General features: G+C 31.8%; 4 protein-coding genes and 1 pseudogene across 9 annotated transcripts; 2 read left to right on the top strand and 3 right to left on the bottom strand.

Annotated features, from left to right (window-relative positions):
• Positions 1-401: 401 nt before the first annotated feature.
• LOC113863958 lies at positions 402-1,322 on the bottom strand. The gene is made up of 2 exons (XM_027497765.1): positions 1,040-1,322; positions 402-547 (listed from the first exon to the last, which is right to left on the bottom strand). Exons 1-2 carry the CDS (start codon positions 1,320-1,322, stop codon positions 402-404), a joined length of 429 nt encoding a protein of 142 aa, XP_027353566.1.
• Positions 1,323-2,535: 1,213 nt separating this feature from the next.
• LOC113862428 (putative UPF0481 protein At3g02645) lies at positions 2,536-3,903 on the top strand. Its single transcript, XM_027495516.1, has one exon. The coding sequence runs from the start codon at positions 2,536-2,538 to the stop codon at positions 3,901-3,903; it is 1,368 nt and encodes a 455-aa protein (XP_027351317.1).
• Positions 3,904-9,572: 5,669 nt separating this feature from the next.
• Positions 9,573-13,480, top strand: LOC113863620 (annotated as a pseudogene).
• A 1,313-nt stretch (positions 13,481-14,793) lies between these two features.
• Positions 14,794-19,835, bottom strand: LOC113861295 (pentatricopeptide repeat-containing protein At4g28010). 6 transcript variants are annotated; one of them, XM_027494023.1, is made up of 6 exons: positions 17,606-19,835; positions 17,437-17,534; positions 17,003-17,168; positions 16,850-16,930; positions 16,323-16,387; positions 14,839-15,147 (listed from the first exon to the last, which is right to left on the bottom strand). In XM_027494023.1, the coding sequence occupies exon 1, from the start codon at positions 19,713-19,715 to the stop codon at positions 17,637-17,639; it is 2,079 nt and encodes a 692-aa protein (XP_027349824.1). In that variant the 5' UTR covers positions 19,716-19,835; the 3' UTR covers positions 14,839-15,147; positions 16,323-16,387; positions 16,850-16,930; positions 17,003-17,168; positions 17,437-17,534; positions 17,606-17,636. The 6 variants fall into 6 exon arrangements, with proteins under 6 accessions (XP_027349825.1, XP_027349824.1, XP_027349823.1 ...); XM_027494026.1 differs by having other exon boundaries at positions 14,843-15,147; positions 16,323-16,375; positions 17,606-19,828; XM_027494024.1 differs by having other exon boundaries at positions 14,794-15,147; positions 16,323-16,375; positions 17,437-19,834.
• A 1,994-nt stretch (positions 19,836-21,829) lies between these two features.
• LOC113862429 (uncharacterized protein At4g19900-like) lies at positions 21,830-23,086 on the bottom strand. The gene has a single exon (XM_027495517.1). The coding sequence runs from the start codon at positions 23,084-23,086 to the stop codon at positions 21,830-21,832; it is 1,257 nt and encodes a 418-aa protein (XP_027351318.1).
• Positions 23,087-23,303: the final 217 nt, after the last annotated feature.

Here is a 23,303-nt window from a genome sequence, read left to right on the forward strand (position 1 = left end):
AATATTAGCCTCGGAATGTAGTAGTGATATCCAAGTTGGAGTCCGTGGTTCATATCATATGAAGTGTGTGAATGAATACATTGATTGATTAGGAGCTATAAGAGATATTTCAGTTGATTGGCAATAACCTTAATAATGATTCTAATAATGCATATCAATGAACTCTTTCATGTTGCCGAAACTGATGAGATAACAGCACAATACCAAGCCCATATTACTTTTTCAAATTAAAGAAAAAATTGAAAATTATGATGGTTGGATTGGATTGCAAAAGTATTGCAACATGCACAGATTATATGTTCGTGTGATAAATAAATATAAAATAAATTATCTAATTTATAATATTTTCTGTCTCTTCAATAATTCAGTCTGATAACAATAACAATCATGACATGCTTCTATTAGAGCCGAGAGCGTAGAACAAATTGGCCCTCGGCTACTAGCCTCGTTTCTCTTAACACTGCTGTTGCTCCACCATCAACTATGATCCCTGCAGGTTCAACTTCCCCGGTGGAGTTTGAAGAACTCGTGACTTTCAATGTGTATACTGCATCACCAATAGAAAAATACACTTCCATCACAAACTTATTATGCTACAGAAAAATGGAGATTTCATGAAACATTAAGCTAAAGTTAAAAGTGTTCAATTGAATTCAAGAAAAATAGCGAATTAAGTGGTGTCAAGAATCAACTACCTTAAAGTGTGGGCCAATGTTTACCTTGGAAATGGTTTCATGCTCTTTTGGTTTAAAGTTGTACAAAATTAATTTTGAATGAATTGATTTTGAAATGCTAAATATATATGATTGGGAGTTGAGTTTGCATGATAAAATTAATTTGAACATCTTTTTATTAAAATGTATGTTTTTGGTTTAAAAGTGAGAGAATTGATTTTGCAACTTCAAAACAAACAATACCTATATTACATCTATGATGGGATGCATAACTAGTATAGTTATGTGAAAAGTTTAACATATTAGCATATGACTTTTTGGCTATGCAATTCTCCAAGACAAAATTGATTAAGGTGAAAACTGACCTGGTGGAGGGGAAGTGGAAGTTGGTGTGGTAAAAGATCTGCTCATAAATAGCTGAAATTTGACACCACGTGTGGGATTCTCCTTAAAAGCAGAAACCAGAAGATTGGGGAGAGGTAAGGCAGGAATTTGTTGCTCTAAGGTTGATAAGGGGGCTTCAGAATTGGGTTTCAGCTTCTTGTGGTCTTGATCATACGCGCCAGAAGTTGGGTTACCAAGTGGTTTGTCCACGAACACACCAAAAGCATTGTGTCTTTTCTTTTGGTTGGGTCCATGATCTTCCATGCTTCAAGATGAGATCACAAATTTTCGATTTATGATTGTGTATATGAATTTAGAGGCCTTCTTGACAACAATGGTGGTAATATGATAAGGAGAATTAAGGTTTATGTGTATGTGGTATGTACATATATAATTTCTTCTTATTCCACTTTTCTTGTCTAGTATAAGCACGTAACTTTTTAGATAAAGTATAAATTATGTAAGAATAGGAAATATTGTAAGTTTCATCTACCATCAATCAAGGGACTTTTATCAGTCCAACTGCAAAAGTTTTCAATGTGCCACAACTTTATTCACTTTCTCGAGCCCCACCTTTATTCTTGTTACCCTTACTTTTTCTTTCCTACTACAGTGGCATACACATTTTTTAGTTTATTTATCTAACCTTCTTGATTCGGTGATTCCAGAATATGGATTACTGATTAAGATATAATGTATCTTATCATAGAACTGCCTCATGTACCACACATGATCATAATTTCACCAATGAAATTATCTCAGAAATTTAGGAATAACTATCAATAATATGTGTGGGGAGCTTCCCTCAATGCTCATTATGACATCTAGAATAATTACAATTTCATTCCTTAAATTATTGAGCGGGTGCTAAAGACAAACGGGCATATAAGTAAGTGAAATTTATTTTTTCTTCAGAAAAAAACACGTCAAAAGAAAAGACAGATAGTGGTGGACAGCCAATACATGAAGTAGAAATGACCAATTTGTAATTCTAGTTGCAATAACTATCCTATCCCCTTTTACAATGGGTGATTCTTACATGGCAAGTTCTTATATAACATGTATAAGTTATGCGAGTTGTAATTAAAATACATTTATTTTAAAAATATTTTTATTCATTTCAAATAATAATTTATTGTTCTAAAACGGAACCTGAAAAATCATGTTAAAGTAAGAATTGTTCCCAAATCTGAAGTCTCTTTATGACTTCAGGCTACAAGCCCAATTAAAATATATTTTCACTGTTCTTGGATCCTTTCAAGTTTGAATAAATGACGTTGCATTTCAGTCTTTTACATGTTAAAGGGTGACTTGTTACTTTAAGGCTTTAAGCAATGCTCAAACAGAATCCAAGTTATCCCATACGAATTGACTGTTAGGTGGTACTCGTTTCTGCTCCTTCCCTGGTTTGAGTATTTAAAATTTGCATTTTCTTTCCATATTTATACCCTTCATTTCAACACTAATCTTACCAATCATGGACCAAACTCAAAATGAATCTTGTTGGATGCATTCTATCAAAGTGACACTAGGGTCTCTAGATCACAGAGAGGTTAAATCCTTCATAAGCAGCATAACCAGTGTTTCAAGCAAGCTAAGAAAATCCAATGAAGAAGCTTATTCACCAAAGCTTGTCAGTATTGGACCTATACATAGAGGAACTAGTAGCCACCTTCTGGCCATGGAAGAGCACAAATGGCGTTACATGCTGGCACTTCTTCACAGAACCCAAAATCCAGTTTCAACCTTGGATGAATGTGGCACAGTCATTCTAGGCTTGGATGATGCAGTTCGTGCAAGCTATGGAGGTAACATAAAATATGACCCTCATGAGCTTGCAAAAATAATGTTACTTGATGGATCTTTCTTGTTAGAACTCTTACTTAAGTGTGCTCCACCAAATATGGTACCTCAAATTCCAAAAGAAGATAACCATAATAATGGTTCTTCTGATCCCATACTAGGACACACAGAAATGTTCTCATCTATTCTAACTGATTTCACTCTACTAGAGAACCAAATACCCTTCTTTGTTCTCAAGACATTGGCTAGGATACTTCTTCCACATGTCTTCACAAGTGCAGATGATCACCTTGTTGCTGATCTTACACTGTCGCTCTTCAGCTACCCTTTGATTAGGTGTCCTAGTGTGGCACATTTTCTTCATCTTATGCACTTGTCGTCCATTGTTGATGAGGGGCAAAAGGTGAAACAAGCTCAGCAAGAACTAAAGCGTTGTGCTACAAGGCTTAGAGCTGCAGGGGTAACAATTAGACCAGTGAACAGGCAGAGCAAGTTGGTTAATTGGTTTGGTTTTGACATAAGATTCACCAAAGGGTTGCTTGAAATTCCACCACTGCATGTAGTTGAAACAACTGAGGCCTATTTGAGGAACTTCATTGCTTGGGAGCAAAGTAGAATTGGAATCAATAGGCAATTCACTTCTTATGCTTTGTTTCTGAGAGGGTTGATATGTTCTCTACAAGATATTGAGCTGCTTGTGGACAGTGGTGTTTTGGTTAAAGATAATAAGATTAGCAACGAAGATTTGCTCACTTTATTTGGCACAATCACAAAGGGAGTGGACCAAATGGACTCTAGTTATAGTAAACTTTGTGAGGACTTGAATGCTTACTCAGCAGTGAACCCTTTGAAGAAGTTCCCTATATTGATGTGGCATTGTTGCAACCTTTGTGTAGAATGCATCAGATACTCTTGCAAACACAGCTATAGAATATTGATTAGGGATCATATCCCAAATGTGTGGAAATTGATAGGAATTGTGGTAGCTGCAGTGTTACTTACTCTTACCATTATGCAAACCTATTATTCAGCCCGTGGTTGAGTAAATTTTGTTATTGAGTAACTATAACCATAATTCATGGTAGACCAGAAATACTGTACCAAGTCTCAAAAGTGAAAGGAAGCGAAATCAACTTTCTTTTATTTATATTCAATTATCGAGATCGGTTTGTGCAACTAGTGTTAGTGCAGTAGTAATTGGATAGCACATGCATAAAGATAGACAGTAGATTAGGCCATCAAAAGTTTCAACGACAAAATTTGGTGGCCATATAGCTAGTAGATACTTCAGAGTTCAGACATGTATAGTAGACTGAAAAGGGAAGAGCTTTCATCCTTTCACACCAAAATACAGTAATATCATTGTTTCTATTTTTTGAAGCGGCATTGAGTTAAGTTTCAATTATTGGAGCGAATTTGTGTACCGTTATACCCTTTTTCTTTCAAAGCCACAAAATAGAAATTTTTATATACAGTAACTTTTTATTAAAAGCACATAATATCACAGGAGTACACACACACACACACTGACAAAAAACCGTTCTTTTAATTTTACTTCATAACCTTTTTAATTGTGTTAAAATTGATTACATTTATTGTAACATTATTTTTTAAAAAATATACCAGTAAACATGAAAGAAGTGAGAAAATGTTAAGAGAGATGCAAAGCATCCATTTCAGCACAAACCAAATAGAAGAAAGGTCTAGTATGATGGCAGAGAGATGTGAACGAAACAACCCACATGGAACCTATGTTAAGCTCCAAATGCCACAAATTATAACGTATTTCGCAGCAAGTTCTGGCACTCAGCAATGAGTTCCAGTCCTTTCTTGCGTAGGAACTCTGCTTGAAGCAACAACAAAGCTCCTTTGTGACCCTTTTGCCCTGCCATCTCAATCTCATTGCTTGAGAGGCTCATTAGCTTCAAAAGATGTGTTGCATCAGCCATCTCAAGTCCAACATCTATTGTAGGCTCTTTATTTAACAAATCTTTCAAACGTTTCACGGTACACTCACGTTGAGATGCAACTTCTTTGTAGATCCCCCCGGATTTAGGCCTCCTGGATAGTTCCTTAGCTGCCATAGACATAACTGATTCTAGCTCACTTTGATTCTGTTCTTCTTTCCAATAACAGCCTGCACAGAAAAATGCAACCAATAATTGATGTTTAATTATTTGGTGGTGTTATATGATATCTATTAATGTTTTCTATATGGAGAAAATGGAGTACTGTTAATGATGGTAAATGATGTGTTAATGATTCATATAGAGAAAAAGGGAGAGGTTAGAACTCACTATATGAGACTGTCTTGCCAACTTTCACATCATTATCGACATACTCAATATGTGATGACTTGGTACCAAAGGATTGTGGTGATGATGGACTATTAGATGAATGCTTAATGGAAGTGGATGGAGAGAAAAAGTCTAGTGTTTCTTTAGTGCTAATGTTTTGTTTGGGAATATGAGAAGGGGAGAAAGTGGTGGTGGTGGTTTCTGATAAGGAAGCTTCAGAATATGGTTTGAGTCTCTTGTGGCCATGATCAAATGTAGCCTCTTGTGAATCTGTTTCGTTGCCAAATGGTGGAGAATAAGGAACAAACTTGGCAAAAGCATTGTTGTCACTGCTTCTTTTTCTTTCGTTCTGTTGGCCTGCAGTGACAGCATCCTCCATTGTTTTCTCCCACTCTTTTTTTGCAGCCAAGATAACAGTGTGGAAGTTCTTTCCTTGGTTTTGTGGCAACCTAGTCCAAAAGCAAATAATAATAATAATATTTTTTTTTAACGTTAATTTAAAAGACACGCAATAAATTTTTATTAAAAATTATATTATTTAATATTATTATGTATTAAATTTTATAATTTATATACATAATTATGTGTCTCAAATATAATAATAATAATAATAATAATAATATACCTTTATATATAAAGATATGAGTCATAATTCTTAAATGAAAATATTGAAAAATATTTTCTTAAATTAGAGCACTATAAATACTAGGTGGGTTATTTGGTTAACATGATACATTAGAAAATGATAAGATATAACGCTAGATAAAGATAAAATATAGATAATATCATGTCTTTTAATGTTTGAGGTAAAAAAAAGTAAAAATTATATTTAAATGATAAAAATTGTCTTTTATTAAAATTAATATAATTTTTTAAAAACATTTTGTATATAAATTTTTTACTTTTAATAAATATACATTAAAAAATAAAAAAATTGTATATATATAATATTAAAATTATATTATTAAACTATAAGTAAAACAAAATAAAGTAAAAATAATAAAATTTTAAATTTTTTATAAAATGGGTAAAATATTTTTTTAAAATGTTCATATAATATTTTTATTAAAAATGTTCATATTTTTTTATAATTAAAAATATTTCCTAATTATATTCTTATTTAATATAATAAATTATTGTTATTAATAACTAAAATATTGATTTTAAAATTTATAAAAATTTATTAAATTTTAAAATCGTTCCATAATTTATTTATTAGTTTCTTTTTTTATGTAACAGGGACATCAATTTTTATTTAACCAAGTGGGTAAGGCACGTGAAGCCGACAAACAAGCATCCGCTAGTCAAGTTTATATGCATTTAATCAGCTCGATCCACAAAAGCCAAGCCCAAAATTAGCGTTGGGTTTTTGAGCTGAACACGAACCCAAGAATCCACAACACCTGTTAGGGTTAGTTTTTGCACCATTTTTTTCTTTTTATACTTCTATTAAAAATATTTGTAATTTTTTCTCTTTAAAATAACTTTTAAAAATGAAATAGTAATAGAGACAAAGAGTAAAATTTTAAAGAAGAAGAAGACTATTCGACGAAAAATAAATAAATATAGTAAATTAAATTATTGTTAAGGATACTATAAAAAAAAATATTAATGAGGTGTAAAAAAAAAAAAAACTCACTCCAAAGTCCTTTCCACATGCATATGTATCTAAGTTCAGTGTCTCAAGGCCAACTCAATCTAAATTTAATTTTCATGATATATAAAGTAATAAATTTAATTTTTTATACAAGAAGAAAAAACAAGAAAAGACAACAATCTTAAATAAGTAATAACAAAAAAATCATTAATAAAAAAAAAAAATCTTAGGAGGAGAATCATTAAGAAAAATGAATTAAATATTCTGATTAGCACTCATAGTCAACAAATTTTGAATAGTCTTGATAATTAATTTATATAGGTGTAAGTAGAAGATCTACCATTAATAAGTTGAATTGTGATAATCATAGTAACAAACAATATAAGGTAATGGTAAAACCTTAGTATATAACAATAAATTATCAAAGGACTATATAACAAAGGCAAATGATATCTCATCTTTTGGAAAAAAATGTAAAATTAAGAATTCAATCTTTCTACTCCTATTTTTAAGTTTCAATCCTTCTATATAATTTTCTTAAACAAGAAATTTATATAAGCAAATTATTTTTTATTTAATTAAATCAATTTTATCTAAATGTTATCTATGGTTTATTTTTTCATATTTGCTTAAGAAAAAGGAATCCATATCCATTAAAAAGAATGATAATATATTTGTAGTGACTAGTCTTCCTCGTTTGAAAAAAAAAATATTTGTTATGATTTTTATAAATTTAAAATAAAATTTTATACTTTTTTAAATTGACAATTATGATTGCTTTAATATTTTAAAATTTTAAAAATATTTATATTCTTTTAAAATAAGCCATGAATTCTTATTATTTATTATACATATTTAACATAATATTAATAATTATGATTATTTTATTTGAAAAAAAAATACAAGGAGTGTGATTTACTTCAATCTTTCAACGGTAACGCGTTTTATTAATATATGTGGGGTTATTCTATGGCATTTTCTCATTACTTGTCGCTAAATTTTTATTGTTCCGTGACTATTAGAAGAAAACATTGACTTAAAAAAAAAGCTTGACTTGACTAATTGAAGGTATTTAATTTTATTTGCTTAAAGATTTATATGGTAAAAAAAATTCTACTTTTTATTATTTTTACACAAAAAAATTTAAATAAATAATATGTAACATTTTTACAATTAAAAAAAAATATCAAACTAATAAGCAATCTCATTTTACGGCTAGCTATTATTTATTTATGAAGACCATGGTGAGGCTTTCAAAGATTTTGTTCACTTATTTTAGCCTAACTTGGCTAAATATATAGAATAATTTATATGTTTATTTACTTATTATAAAATTAATTTTTAATTTATGAAATATTATACGTAATAAAATTTTATTTTCAGTAATTTTTTTATTAAAAGCTACTAAATGTAATATATTAATATCATTAAATATTATACTTTTAATAAAATTATTATTATTATTATTAAATTTCTATCATGTTTAATATTGCATAGATAAAAAAAATTAATCACAAAACTATGACTAGCAATGGAATTTTACATTCAAATACTATGTAATAAAACTAAGAACATATTTGTTTATCTGGTAGTACGTACAACAAAATTATACAAATTAATAATTAAAAATATGACTAATACACCTTCCAATACAGATTCATGACTGATTATCTTGCATACAGAAATCGCAAGGAATCTACATCGACCAAGCAAAATGATAAATAAAAAATAGTTTTTCTGAAGCAGAGAGACGTAGTAAGAAAAAAAATATAAACTTAATTATATTTATAAAATATATTTAAATTTAAATCAATAACAAATACTTTTTTACTTTAAAAAAGTTAAATTCAAAATAAAAAACTACACATTCACTTACAGTAAGTCCACTCTGCATAAGATTTGCCTTTTACTCACGCGAAATATGAGTAAGATTCTAAGAGTTTTCTTTTAAAAAGAATTCTTATATTTTTTAATATAAGACTTTATAAAATTTTAAAATATTTATTTATGTTTATATATTTATCCTTTATTATTAAACATTTGTAACTTCATTTTTCTTAAGGCATATTTTTTATTTCTTAACGACTAATATAATTTAACTTTAATAAAAAATAAACTTAAAATATTATATTTTTTTCTTAAAATTAATACATTAATAATTACAATTAATTATAAAATAAATAATAATAATCTTAAAAGATAATAAAAGATGGAGAAATAATATGATACAATAATATGATATATGATGTAGTTAAATATTTTTAGATATTTTAACAATATCTTTAACATAGAAGTTGAGGATTAACTCAAGAAAAAATTAAATGCGTAAAGAAGAATGTTAAACATAACCTTTAACACATTTTTTTAATATATTTTATTTGTTAGTTTTATTTGAAAATTATAAAATATGTGAATATATCATTAAATTAGGAATAAAAATTATTATAGAACAAGTGAGACTATTTTTTTAATTTAAATATTTTTTAATTAATAATTAAAAATATATTAAAAAATATGCTGCAGCCCTTAAAGAGTGTGTTCGTGTACCTCATGAATTGAAAAAAAAATAAATCATTTGAACTTATAATTTCGAATTTAAATCTGAAAAATATAAACGTAGAGAAGTCACTATAAGAGTCATTGCGTATTAGAACCGGAGCAGCAAGAGATTTGACCCAATATCCATTGCCTATGTCCTAAGTTTTATATATTAAAGATTTAAGAAACTACAATTTAGCAACCGTACCTTTTGTCATTCAAGATTCAACCATGTCACATACACTTTGGTTCATCTTGTTTCTTTTCTTCACCTCACACATGGTGTGGTTTCAACCTAAGAGAACTACATTTGCCACAGGAAATGAGATTGATCATTCAGCATTACTCAAATTCAAAGAATCGATATCTAATCACCCTTTTGAAGTGTTCAGCTCTTGGAATACTTCTAGCCACTTTTGCAGCTGGCATGGAGTCAAATGCAGTCACAAACATCAAAGAGTTATAGAGTTGGACCTAACAGGATCTAGCCTAAGTGGGTTCATATCACCCTATGTTGGGAACCTTTCTTTTATGAGAAACCTCTTACTTGGGAACAACAACTTATATGGTGAAGTGCCACAAGAATTGAGTCGGTTATTTCGACTCCAAACACTTGATTTCGCCAATAACACATTAGAAGGAGAATTTCCCACCAACTTGTTGAATTGCTCTCAACTAAAGGTCTTGAGCTTACAAGGCAATCATTTTATTGGTGAACTACCAGTGAATATTGAATTACTTGGCAAGCTTGAAGAGTTGAATATTCATATGAACAATCTAAGTGGACAAATCCCAGCTTCAATAGGAAATTTATCATCCCTCTTTTTTCTTTTCATGGGTTATAATAACTTGGAGGGACACTTACCAAAAGAAATAGGTCATTTGAAAAGCCTGAGAAGGATCCAGGTGAGTGCCAATAAGCTATCTGGTGAGATTCCTTCTTCTCTTTACAATTTGTCATCTCTCACTGGCATTGCATTTGTTAACAATCAGTTCAGTGGTCCTCTTCAAGACAACATGTTCCACACCCTCCCTCATCTCAATTTTTTAGGAATGGGTATGAATCAATTCTCAGGTTCAATCCCAAGTTCCATCACTAATGCATCTAAGATTAAAATATTAGATATTGGTGACAACAATTTGGCTGGGCATGTCCCAAGTCTAGGGAATTTACCATATATTTCAACTCTAAACATTGATTCAAACAATCTTGGTAGCAATTCATCTAATGACTAGCAGTTTTTGAAGTCTTTGATAAACTGTAGTCAACTAAATATATTGGATATAAGCTACAATAATTTTGGAGGACCTATTCCTAATTTTGTGGGGAATTTTTCCAAATTTACTGGACTAGCTATTGGTGGAAATCATATATGTGGAAAAATCCCTGAGGAATTAGGAAATCTTGTTGACTTAATTGCCTTGGGTATGGAGAATAACATAATCAGTGGTAGTATTCCAACCACTTTTGATAAGCTCCAAAAGATGCAAAAATTAACTTTGGCAGCAAACAAATTGTCTGGAGAGATACCAATTTTCATGTGTAATCTCAAACAGTTGTATGTACTGGATTTATCATATAATATGTTTGTGGGTAATATTCCTTCAACAATTGGAAATTGCAGAAATTTAGAATATCTACACATTTCACATAACAACCTTTCTGGAGCTATCCCATTACAAGTGTTTGGAATTTCCTCTTTATCGATTAGATTGGATGTATCACATAACTTATTAAGTGGTAGTCTTCCAGCAGAGGTAGGCATGCTAAAAAACATTGAAAATTTGGATGTGTCTAACAATTATTTCTCTGGTGACATTCCTGAAACAATTGAAGGATGCATATCCTTGGAGTATCTTTGTTTACAAGGGAATTTCTTCCATGGAAGCATGCCGAATTCATTGGCTTCATTGAAAGGTCTTCGACTATTAGACCTGTCAAGAAACAATTTGTCTGGATCAATTCCAGAGGGGCTACAAAACATTTCTACTTTAGAATACTTCAATGCTTCCTTCAACAAGTTGGAAGGTGAGGTACCAACAAATGGTGTCTTTCGAAATGCTAGTGCAATATCAGTGTATGGCAATGGAAAACTTTGTGGTGGTGTGTTTGAACTAAAGCTTCCACCTTGCCCATCACCCTTAAAAGCTATGAGAAGGAAAAAACACCATAATCTCAAGCTAATAGTGATGATAGCTTGTTTGATTGTATTTTTTCTTACACTTTCATGTAGCATTACTATATATCTGATAAGGAAAAGGTACAGAAAAACATCTGCCAATTCCACAATTGATCAATTTCCTAAGGTATCATACCAAAATTTACACCAAGCAACTGAAGGGTTCTCAGCTAGAAACTTGATTGGAACAGGAAGTCATGGTTCTGTATATAAAGGAAGTCTGCATTCAGAAGAAAGATTTGTTGCTATAAAGGTTCTAAACCTTGGAAAGAAAGGAGCTCATAAGAGTTTCATTGCCGAATGTAATGCATTAAAAAATACTCGGCATAGAAATCTGGTGAAGATTGTCACTTGTTGCTCTAGTATGGATTACAATGGAAATGATTTTAAAGCTTTGGTTTTTGAATACATGTCAAATGGAAGCCTAGAGGAATGGTTGCATCCAGAGAATGGAAATGCTAAATGGCCAAGGACATTATCCCTTGAGGCAAGATTGGAAATTATTGATGGAGTTGCTTCAGCACTACATTATCTTCACTATGAATGTGAGGAACCAATTATTCATTGTGACTTAAAACCAAGCAATATTCTCCTTGATGATGACATGGTTGCTCATGTGAGTGATTTTGGCTTAGCAAGGCTTCTCTCAACAATTGATAGTGACCTTCACAACCAAACTAGTACGAGTGGAATAAAAGGGACGATAGGTTATGCTCCCCCAGGTATGATTTAATCTAATTTTTATTTCCTTTTAGATTAATGTTATATGGATTAAAGCATTAATGGTTTCAAAACATATTTCAGAGTATGGAGCAAGTTCTCAATTGTCAACAAAAGGGGACTTGTATAGCTTTGGTATTCTTGTTCTGGAAATGTTAACTGGGAGAAGACCAATAGAGGAAATGTTTAAAGATGAGTATAACATTCATAACTATATAAAAACTGCATTTCCAAATAACATCTTGGAGATTGTTGATGCAAAGCTTCTTCTCTCAATGGAAAATGAATATCCTACAATAGCAGGAAAACAAAAAAAAAACCTCTCCAACATTGCAGACATTTTGCATCCCAAAGCTGAGAAGTGCTTACTTTCACTATTTAAGATTGGTCTTGCTTGCTCAATACACTCACCAGGAGAAAGAATGAATATGATAGAAGTCACCAAGGAGCTAAATATAATTAGAAATGCTTTCAATGGTTGATGGATCAAAGGTAATTACAAAACTACAAAGTAATAAAGGTTATCATAGTTCTAACCCTTTCTCTTTTATAAAACAGTTCCAACCCTTTCAATTTATACAATTGTAGTTTCAGAATTCATGTCGAAAACTTTCAACTGTTATTTCATTAGTTCTTATAATGTTTTTTAAAATAGAAGTATGATTTCATTTGCATGTGTATTTTGTTGGTCTACCTCATTTATGCTATTTAAATAACAACATAACATGGACCTTCTACATGCTTTAACCAATAGGTTTTTTCTTAAAGTGTGGCTGAGGATACTCAATAAATAAATCAATACATGATAATAATCTATTAAAAATTATAACATTTAATATTAATGTATTAGATCTTGTATTACTATGTTATTTTTAATAAAAAATTTGTTATACGTAAATTCTTATTACATGGTATGATACAAAATTCATTTAACCAAAAAGACTATTGTTGTTTCCTAAATTTCAGGTTGTTCGACACTGATTGTGATTGTCAGGTAAATAAATATGACAATCGTACGAAGAAACCTCGTCCCTATTTAAGGAGCATTAGTTATTTGAAAACATGTTTGGAATCTTGGTGTTTCTTTTTTGTACTTTATTTAGTTAAACTAAATTATCGTTTCTTTTATGGGTTTGGATTATTTGCATGCAACAATGGTATGCCACCTTTTTACTCGTTGATTATGTAAGTTGTGACAATGCACTTCAAATAATGTGTAATGTTTAGTCAGCGATACTGCCAATGAAAGTAGTCTACTTCTTGCCTCCGTGCAGGCATACTAGTTTCATGAAATTTCTTCTTTTGATTTTTTTATGATAAAGTACATTTTTTTAGCATAAACAACTCTTTAGTTTTGAGCATTTTTATTTTATCTATACAGTCAGAAATTTCTAAAAATTAATACGAGATTACTTCCAATAAAAGATAATTGCGATTAAAAAAAATTAAGTATAAAAAATAATTATTTGAATTACTTATAAAAAATCTATAATACTTAGAAATTGTTTGTTTTCTGTTTCTAAAAGCAGTTTTTCTTTTTAAAAGTAAAATCAAAATAAAATATGTTTGTTAATCTAAATTTTATTTTCATTTTCTTCTTAAAATTAATTTTTTTAAATTGTTTAAAATATAATTTTTAAAAATTAAAAACCAAACAGAAACAAACAAGCTCTTCATATTCTAATTTTAATTATTTTTTGTGTTCATCTAAGCATCATATTTTTTTCTTTTTCATTTTAAAAAAGATCGAGTTGTTACAGTAATTGAATTTATATAAAATCACTCTAACTTGACATCAAGTGTAGGCTACATCTTTATTCTAACTAACTTTAAGCCTACGCTCAGTATAATTAACCAAGAAAATGATAAAAAATTAAGATAATTTCCACTTTATGCAGTGTTGAAGAAAACAATAAGGGGTTACAATAAAATGAAATGAGTAGAGAAAGTGTTTAACATAATGAAATGTAAAATTGTTGCATTATTAAAGAAAAATAAGTGGTCATAAGCAAGAGCTTTATAGATTCACCCGATTTTGGCTCTCTTGGATATTCCTCAGCTGTCATAGACATCACTGATTCTGATCTTTCCAAAAACAACCCACACAGAAGATACACACATATATTAATGATAGAGTGGTGGTATATGATACCTACTAATGACCTGATTCTGGTATTAGTTTCTTCACTTGATACCATGGAAACATCTCTAGAAACGTAAATGGTATCAATGTTGATTTTAAGAGTTTAGAAAAAAGAAACTATAGCATATAACATCCTATGATATCATATTATATTAATATTAAATTATATAAATTAACATTATTTAATATGATTTCAGATAATATGTTAGAAATATCATTGTAGAATAATATAAAATAAAATAAATCTCAACATAAAATGATAAAAAATTATATTTTAAATACATTTTATGTGCATGCAAGTGTATCTATTGCAAGTATACCTGCAGGTATTGTCAATTACAAAATTAATAAAAAAAAATATAAAACTTAAACTATTAAATTAACCAAATAAATTAATAAATTTACATAAATTTGTAAAAATAAATATTAATCTAGTAAGCACCTGAAAATTATTTTGATTGGTTAAAATCATTTAGCAATAAGTAGATGTATGGCCTACATACTTTAAAACACTATTGCTTGCATAAATTGTTACCAAGTTCAAATGTGTAATTGTTGAGACAACATGGCTAGAGTATTCATCCTTGTCATCACCGATACAAATGACATTGTTAATTCAAGACACTAGAAAAACATGCCTACAAATACCTAATATTTGCAAAGATAAGTATCTGACAAGTTCATGTGACTAGAGTATCTCCAGACCATATTAACAATGTGATATTTATGTTCATCGATTATTTACTTAATATTCACTTCGTGATATGACTTAAAAAGCACCACCTTAACTCTTCAACGCCAATGTTGTTTCCTGTAAAAGTATAGTAAAGTTAAATAATTTGCCATTGCTAGTTCTTAAATAAATGAAATCACGACTCAATCTTAAAGTACTTATAGGCAAATAGCAACTAATAGTTAAATCAGGTCAATAAACTTATATAATAATAGAAAAATATAATCTTTCCTAGGAAGCACTTTATAATTAAAATTTAAATGAGAATCTCAAAAACTATACTGCTATTTTCTTTATGTCTTGTTGCCATTTTCAGTCTTATAGCAACAGTGCTCAGTGCTTGATTGACACCTTTGTTGAATTGAAAAATGTAGAATGACACTTAAATTATAAGCAGCAAGTAACAAATAACATTCAATAGATTGAGAGGGGCTTTGCATGCTTAACATTCTAAACTAATAACCCAATTTGCTAATGGCTTAAACATTGTTAACCTGATCAATAATTGGTAAGAATCTAAGAAATAATATAAACCACATCAATAGACAAAGTAACCGGTTAAATAACATAAATATGAATTATTAGCTTTTTTACCTAGGAGCAAAAATCAATGTGGGACTAATCATTGTGTATCGAAAGAACAATACATGATAGAAGAAAAAAGGACAAATAATGGAGAATGAGAAGGAAAAGAAATTGCATTAATTTTATTTCTAAACCTTGCATATAGATATATAAATTATTTGTAAAATTAAATTTACCAATTTCTCAGATCATTTACCAAGTAATGAAATATATATTTGTATATATAGATATCTGTTAGGGTTCAGAAGTGAAATCAATGAAACGATTGGAGAAAAATGATGGTTTTATTGATTACTTAAAAAGAATTTGGATTACAAATAATCTCTCTGAGCTAATAGCTCTTGAACAGAGAATGAAATTCTCCCCAATGAAAAGCTAGCTCATTTGGTGGGGTTTGTCTAATGGCAACAATACAAAAACTACTTCCTAATTATCAAACTAAGCTACAAGTTTGATATCACAAAGAAAAAGAAAAGAAATACCACTCAGAATTTTATTTCATGTAACAGTTCAGATAACATGTTTCAAACAAAAGGATCATTGATCAGTTTTAAAATTTTGTGCAGTAGTTAAATTCATGCTACTGTCCGAAACATTGATAGCCAAAATTTGATACTACAACAAAAATGTTAGCAGAATTAAAATCAATAATTTTGGTTTCTATTTACCTGAGAAAGAAAGCAACAGAAACAAGTCACTGGATCTGGCTTCAAGCATTTACCTGAAAAACAAGCTAGAGAAATAAAAATCAGATTAAGGTAGATGAGAAATCTAACAGAAAGATAAGAGAAGATCAAGAGAGATAAAATCCTAAATCTAACAAGGAAACAATAGAAAATGGAAAGAGAGATGAAACCTAGATCTAACAAAGAGGAGATTGAGAGAGAGAAGAAAATGTAGAGGATGAGGGAGATAGATGAACTGAACAAAGAACACGCACAAGAGAAAGAACAAATGAAAGAGACACAAACATGAAAGAGAACATGCTAGAGAAAGACACAAGAACGCAATGGTGACAAAGGAATGAGAGAATGTAAGTTGCTAGTGAGTAATTCCAAATTCTCACTATTTACATGGAAGTTTTTAAATTTTGTAGTATTTTAGAATTCCTTATCAAATTTCTTAAAATTCAATATCCAAACAGAATATTTTAATTGATAGAATTATAAATTTTTTCAACAATTAAATTACTCACGTTAAATATCTCTCATCCAAAGACAACATTAAGGTTTAGCCAATCTGACACAATTCCTACTTCTTCAAAAGTCAGTTTTTACTGCAAAATATTAACAAAGTGAGGATATTGAAAGCTTCAAACTAAGTAAAACAGTTTGGGTTAGAAGCAAACCTGGAAGACATTTTGCTGTTCTCATTCATGGACTAGCCATAGTTTCAAATGGGGCATTGTCTACCATGAAGCTGAATTTTCCACTCGCATCTCTTTACCATAAAATGGCAACAACTAAATGCCAGTGACATCAAACTCGATGATTGTTGCATTACTAATCTCTGTCCTAGCAAAACATTTATTTGATTTATTTAAGTTATTGTTTGTTAAATATACTGGAGTATGTCTGCTTGTAGGCTCACAGTTCTCACTCTCCTTATTCACATCATTCACATGTGCATCCAATTGAGACAGAAAAATTTCTCCAAATCACACCCTTGAATAATACTTGCATATATACACAATACAACATCTCACCAAGATTAACAGAAATATACACCATTCATATGTCAATGGAAAAAAAACCCAGATCCAAGCAGGCATAAAATAGATACCTGATCAAAATCAGAGACTGAACAAGATCGTCTCCTAGCATATGCATACAGCAATCCAAAATGAAACCAATTGATCTTGATAATTTTGGCTATTTAACCTGAGATATAAAAGCAAATAAGGAATGGAATATAACTAACTTAATGAAAGACAATAAAGAACTTAGTGTACCATGACATCACACTCTTGAAATCAAACACTATCACGTAACAAATAATTGTAGCTCTGGATGAACAGTATTCAGTTTCATCAAGAGCTCATTGCATGTAATGCTTGTTCCTTTTAATGTATTTTGTGAAAATTTTGGAAGAATCTTCTCTACGTCAAGATTTCTTGACATGTTACAAAGGCAAGCTAAGATGGTAGAAGTTAATTTTGAGTCCAGAACAACACCCTTATCGGCCATTTCATGAAGCAAGGAAATGATTTTTTTTGTCTGTCCCTTTAAACCATAGCCCTTTAGCAAAGAATCAAATATGACAGCATCGGGTACATGACCATAGGAGATCATTCTATCATAAAGAGAGCTGGCCTCATCCAACTGCCCAAGTTTTGAGAACCTGTTTATTAATATAGAAAATGTTACAGCGTCAGGGACCAAATCCATGTTAAGCATCTCCGATAGCAATTCCTTGGCAGTTTCAATGTCTCCTGCTCTGAGGGTTCCATCAATTAATATATTAAAGGAGACAACATCACCATTGAGATTCGTACTTCTCATTTCTTGAAATAGACTCCTAGCCTGCTCCAAACTGCCTTCCCGGCACAAGGATGCCATTAGTGCATTGTAATCAAGTACTGTAGGTCTAATCCCAGAAGCTTTTATTTTAATAAAAAGTCCTCTTGCAATACTCAGCATCTGCATTTTGCACAGACCATTAATCATGAGACTATAGGTCATTGCATTAGGAGAAAATCCATTGTCCACAGCATGTTTCCAGAGTTCCAATGCCTTAACAAGTTTTCCAACGTTTAGATAACCACTGATCAAAGTATTATAAGTCACCATGTTACCTAGCAGTCCCTTTTCAACCATTGAAGAATGTATCCTTCTCGCATCACGAAGACGTCCTTTCTTGCAAAGTCCCTGAATTAAAAAATTTGATGTATAGACATCAGGCTTCATATGGAACTTCTTGCTCAACAACAGCTTCCACAGGTTCATTGCCTCATCAATTTTGCCAGACCCACATAGCCCTTTCATTAACGTGTTGTAGGTAACCACATCAGGCTTCTTCCCCTTCTTTGCCATCATTTCCACAATGCCAAGCCCATCATCCACGCGACCTTCCCTACAAAGTCCATTAACAATAACATTGTACGTAAAAGTACTTGGCTCTTCCCCCTTTTGCAGCATCAAATCCAACACTTTTACCCCATCAGACGCCCTCCCACTTTTGCAAAGACCATTAGCCAAAACAGTGTAAGTAATAACATCAGGACGAATCCCACGAGCTGTCATATCATTCAACATATCAGACGCTTCTCGCCACTTCCCATCCTTGCAAAGAGCCTGCATCAAACAGCTATAAGTAACCGCATTCGGATCAACCTTCTTCCTTAGCATCTCATCAAGGAGTAGTTTCCCCCTCTCAACATCACCTTTGCCACAAAATCCACTAACAAGAGCACTATACACAAACACATCAGCATCCAAACCCCCATTCTCCATCTCCTCCAACAAACCCAACCCCTTCTCAACTTCACCATTCTTACAAAACCCATCAATCAAAGCACTAAAAGTCACCAAATTGGGCCTACAATCCCCAACCTTCATAGCCTCAAACAAATCCCTAGCTTCCACTAGTCTCTTAGCTTTACATAATCCACTTATAAGGGTATTGTAACTAACACTATCAGGAACAACATAATCAGGATTCCTCTTCATCTGGGAAAACAAACACAAGGCCTTGTCACAATCACCACTACGACAAAAACCCTTTAACACAAGGTTCGAATTATAAACGTTAACCCCAAAACCACGCTTTATCATCAAGCCCAGGACCCCAAAAGCAAAACTTGGATGATGGGTGTTGACTAAAGTTTCGATTAAAGCACTAAGAGAAGTGAACATGGGCAAAACGCACGTAGCGACCATCTTACGATAAACCGACAAGAGGGTGTCGTAGTGTCGTGATTTCCGCAGGTTGTCTATGAGGGAGTCGCAGGATGGTTCTGAGGGCAGTGAAGAAGGGTTGTGGATGGTGCGGTGAAAGAGGGAAACACTAGTGGGAGCTGAATGCAGGGGTCGATGAGGGCTAAGGAGGCGCTTTGGTATCATTTTTCAATTGGGGGTAGGATTTGTTCTGTTCTATGTTTGCAACGTAACACGATTTCTTCTGTTCTTTTCTCTGTTTGCAAGTTTGAGAGTTCAACTTGAAGGGGGCAACGTTGTGATTCCGAGGGAATTCACCCTTTCTCTTCTATAAATGCTATTGTACAATACAAAAATATAAAATTAAATTTTTTTCAGGAAATATAATAATATTTCTTTTTTCGATTTTTAGTGAAATTTAATATAATTTTAATAAAATAATATTTTTAATTTCTAAACTAATGTTCAAAAATTCTAGTACCAGTGTACATGACTTTTTTTTCTTTTTAAAATGGCTTTTTTTACTGTAAAATATAATTTAAAAAATTCTTCGTAAAAAAAAATATACTTAAAAAATTATGCGAGTGAGTTTTAACTGGTAATTGGTTTTTGAAAAATTTATTTTTTAATAAATAATGGTTAAAAAAAACAGAGGTGCACAGGACTCACTTCTCTCACCAACCTATCTTAACTCAGTATTAAAAGTTTTATTTTTGGTTTTTTGGTTAATATAAAATTATTTTTAATATAAACTGCTTTTTGTTATTTTCTTTATCACCATACGAACGAGTAAAATATTTTTTTTCCTCTTTTTTCTCAGTTATTCCTATCTATCCAAATAATACATTTTGTCTATCAACTTTTTCATCTATTTCTTTCTACTATTTTCATTTTTATTTATTTATCATTTCATCCAAATACAGCATTAGTTTAGTCTCGGTATTTTAAAACGATAGATAACGATCTTATAAGAATTTGTATAACTAAAGTAAACCTTTACGTCACTTTAATAATCATTTTTCTTATAGAAAAGAAAAAACTGCGTGGCGTTGGGGTATTTATTTTGAGTTAATGAATCTCTGCTAAGCTGGACTCATGCTGGTTTATCTTGTACCTTTTAGCCTTTTGGAGAAGACTCTGTAGCCTGCATTTATTTGGCACATAAGTAGCAATATTTTTATGCCATTTGTCCTCTTGAAATAACTTTTATATATAATATGTGGATGAATTTGGATCATTTCTGGAGTGATCCTAGGTTTAGAGAATGTTTGTTAGCATCATCCCTTCCAGCAATTCCTTAGGGTCCAATAAGAGTTCATGTTCAATCTTGTTTTGTCCTATGTCAATTGGTGCACCAAATGTCAAGTTTAGCCGGCTTTTCATAATTCATTTCTAATGATATTGGCCTTAGTTTTGTCCTTTGTGTCATATGTTCACCATAAAATCAAAAGAACTTATGTTGGAAATTTATTTACATTATACATGTTCTTGAAATCCTTATAGACAACATGTTATCTGAAATTACTGAGGAGACAGATGAAGAGAACCACTGGTTTATCAACAATGAAGAACAGAAGAAAAAGATCAGGAAGATTATACAATACCAAAAATCTCTATATAAGTCAGCATCTTCTTTGTCATCATCTTCAGCTGCATCCTCATCATCCTTCTCCTCATCCCATAAATCATGCAGTTTGTTAGAGTTGATGAAAGGAGGAAGCACATCTATGAGGAGATTATTTGACATGGAGCATACAAGTTTGGCAACCCATTTTGACTCTTATAGTGGCTCACCTATAATCAAGCCTATATCTTTGTGGGACAGTGACTCAGAGAGAGAATTCCAGGACCCTTGGGCCTTGATCAAGCAAATTGAATCCACCAATTTTGTTGGAATTTGCAGAGAAAGTGAGTTAGCCTCAAAGGGTAGTTATGTGGATGAAGATTTTGGCTCTCAGAATAGAAATGTCACTAGTGGCAAGCGCAAATTGACTAGGAAAAAGTCTTTTAGGAGATTGCCAGGATTTGGCTTGTGGAGATGCGGAAGATTTAAATTCCCTTTGAAATTTAGAACGCTTAAAGTTAGAATTTGCTGTAGAATATTCAGATAGAGCCATTCAGTTTGCATTGAATTTTGAACATCATTGGAAATTAGGAATGATCAAGTGGATAAACTAATGAAAGCGTATTCCTTGACAACATGTTATGTGATTTACACCAAGTTTTCCTATACACAGAAGAAAAAAAAAAGCACTGGTACTCAAGGCTTGGTTGGTGAAACCTACAATTTTACCTAAGAACTACAGAGATTTGCAAAAGACACAATGATCAGATACAAGTCTTGCTATTACACTTCCTTCTTCAATCTTCAATCTTCCACTCTCTCTGTTCCATAGATGAACCCCATGAGTCTCACCACTACTAAGCTGAAGTAGTTTGGCTTCAACCCATTTTGATTCACCTTGAGTTTTGGGCTTCTTAAAGAAACCAACAATCCTAATCCAATCTGTAGGATAAAAGGCCATAGGAGGCAAGATTGAAAAGTTGAAACCTGGCCTCTTCCCTAGTCTCTCAACCACTCTAGAAACCATGTAAGGACCATTATGCCCCCATTTGTTCCCATCAAAAGTCAACGCAAATTCATTGATGAATCTGAGAAGAAGTGGATGATTCATATCAAATATCAAAACTGCATTATTCAATCTAGTCCAGTGCTTATTACCCACATCCATGCTTTGTGCTCCAATAGAATTCCTCAACCCAGTTAAAGGTTTCAATACTATAAAATCTGTGTCTAAGTAAACACCACCATACTTGTACAAAACTGCAAGTCTTACCAAGTTAGACAGGTTCTGGAACAAAGAAATCTCACCAGGGTCCCTTTTCCCTTTCCTTAACTCATGAAACCATGCTTCAGCTTGAGTCCCCTTGAGCAAAAATGGCAAATCTGGGGTCAGTCCCTGAACCCTAAACCCCCCATCAAGAAATGGCTTCAGGATCCTTAAGCCATGAATAGAGTCCAAAGTCCTTGATAGAATCACCAAGCATGCATTAGGATGCACCTTGAAAAGACTCTCTAAAGACAACAATTCTCTTGATCCAAATGAGCTTGCAGGGGAAAACCAAGTCATGAAAAATTGAGACTCACATTCTTGGCTGAAAAATCCCATAACCCGAGCATGGAATTGCCTACTCAATTTATCTGACTTGAGAATCTTGAACTCATGAAGATTCCCTCTAAACCAAGCAATTCTTTTTTCTTCAGTAACATTGAATGGAGCAACTAGTACTCGATGATCATTTCCTTGATCAACTCCCTCCTTCTCTTCTTGCATGGAACGTAAAGGTATGCGGGTAAGAGCATGTGTTGACCTTAACCCTTCTCCATTTATGTGACTTTGAGCTTGCAACACTTCTAGTGCTCCTTTATTTGCAAAAGGGTGTTGGGAATCATGGTAGATAATGCCATCACAGTGGATGAGAAAAATTATGGCTGAGAATGTGATTAGAGAGAAAATATATATCTTGGCACGTTTAAGCACCCTGTAATCAAACATTCTCTTTCAAGTTCTAGTTCTGTTCTGTGATGAGAATTGCAATAGGAAAGAACTTATAACCGAAGAAACAAAGTCTTTAGTGTAACTCTCACGTTGGGGAAAACTTGGACCTATAGTCCTGTACACATAGAATGTACAAATCAAATTGAAGATCGAATAATATTATTGAATAAGGTTATGCACACCTCAATTTTGGAGTGTTGGGTTGGAAAGAAAA

This window comes from Abrus precatorius, unplaced genomic scaffold (genome assembly GCF_003935025.1).
Source record: "Abrus precatorius isolate BTA unplaced genomic scaffold, Abrus_2018 Scaffold3, whole genome shotgun sequence".
In the NCBI taxonomy this organism is placed as follows: domain Eukaryota; kingdom Viridiplantae; phylum Streptophyta; class Magnoliopsida; order Fabales; family Fabaceae; genus Abrus; species Abrus precatorius.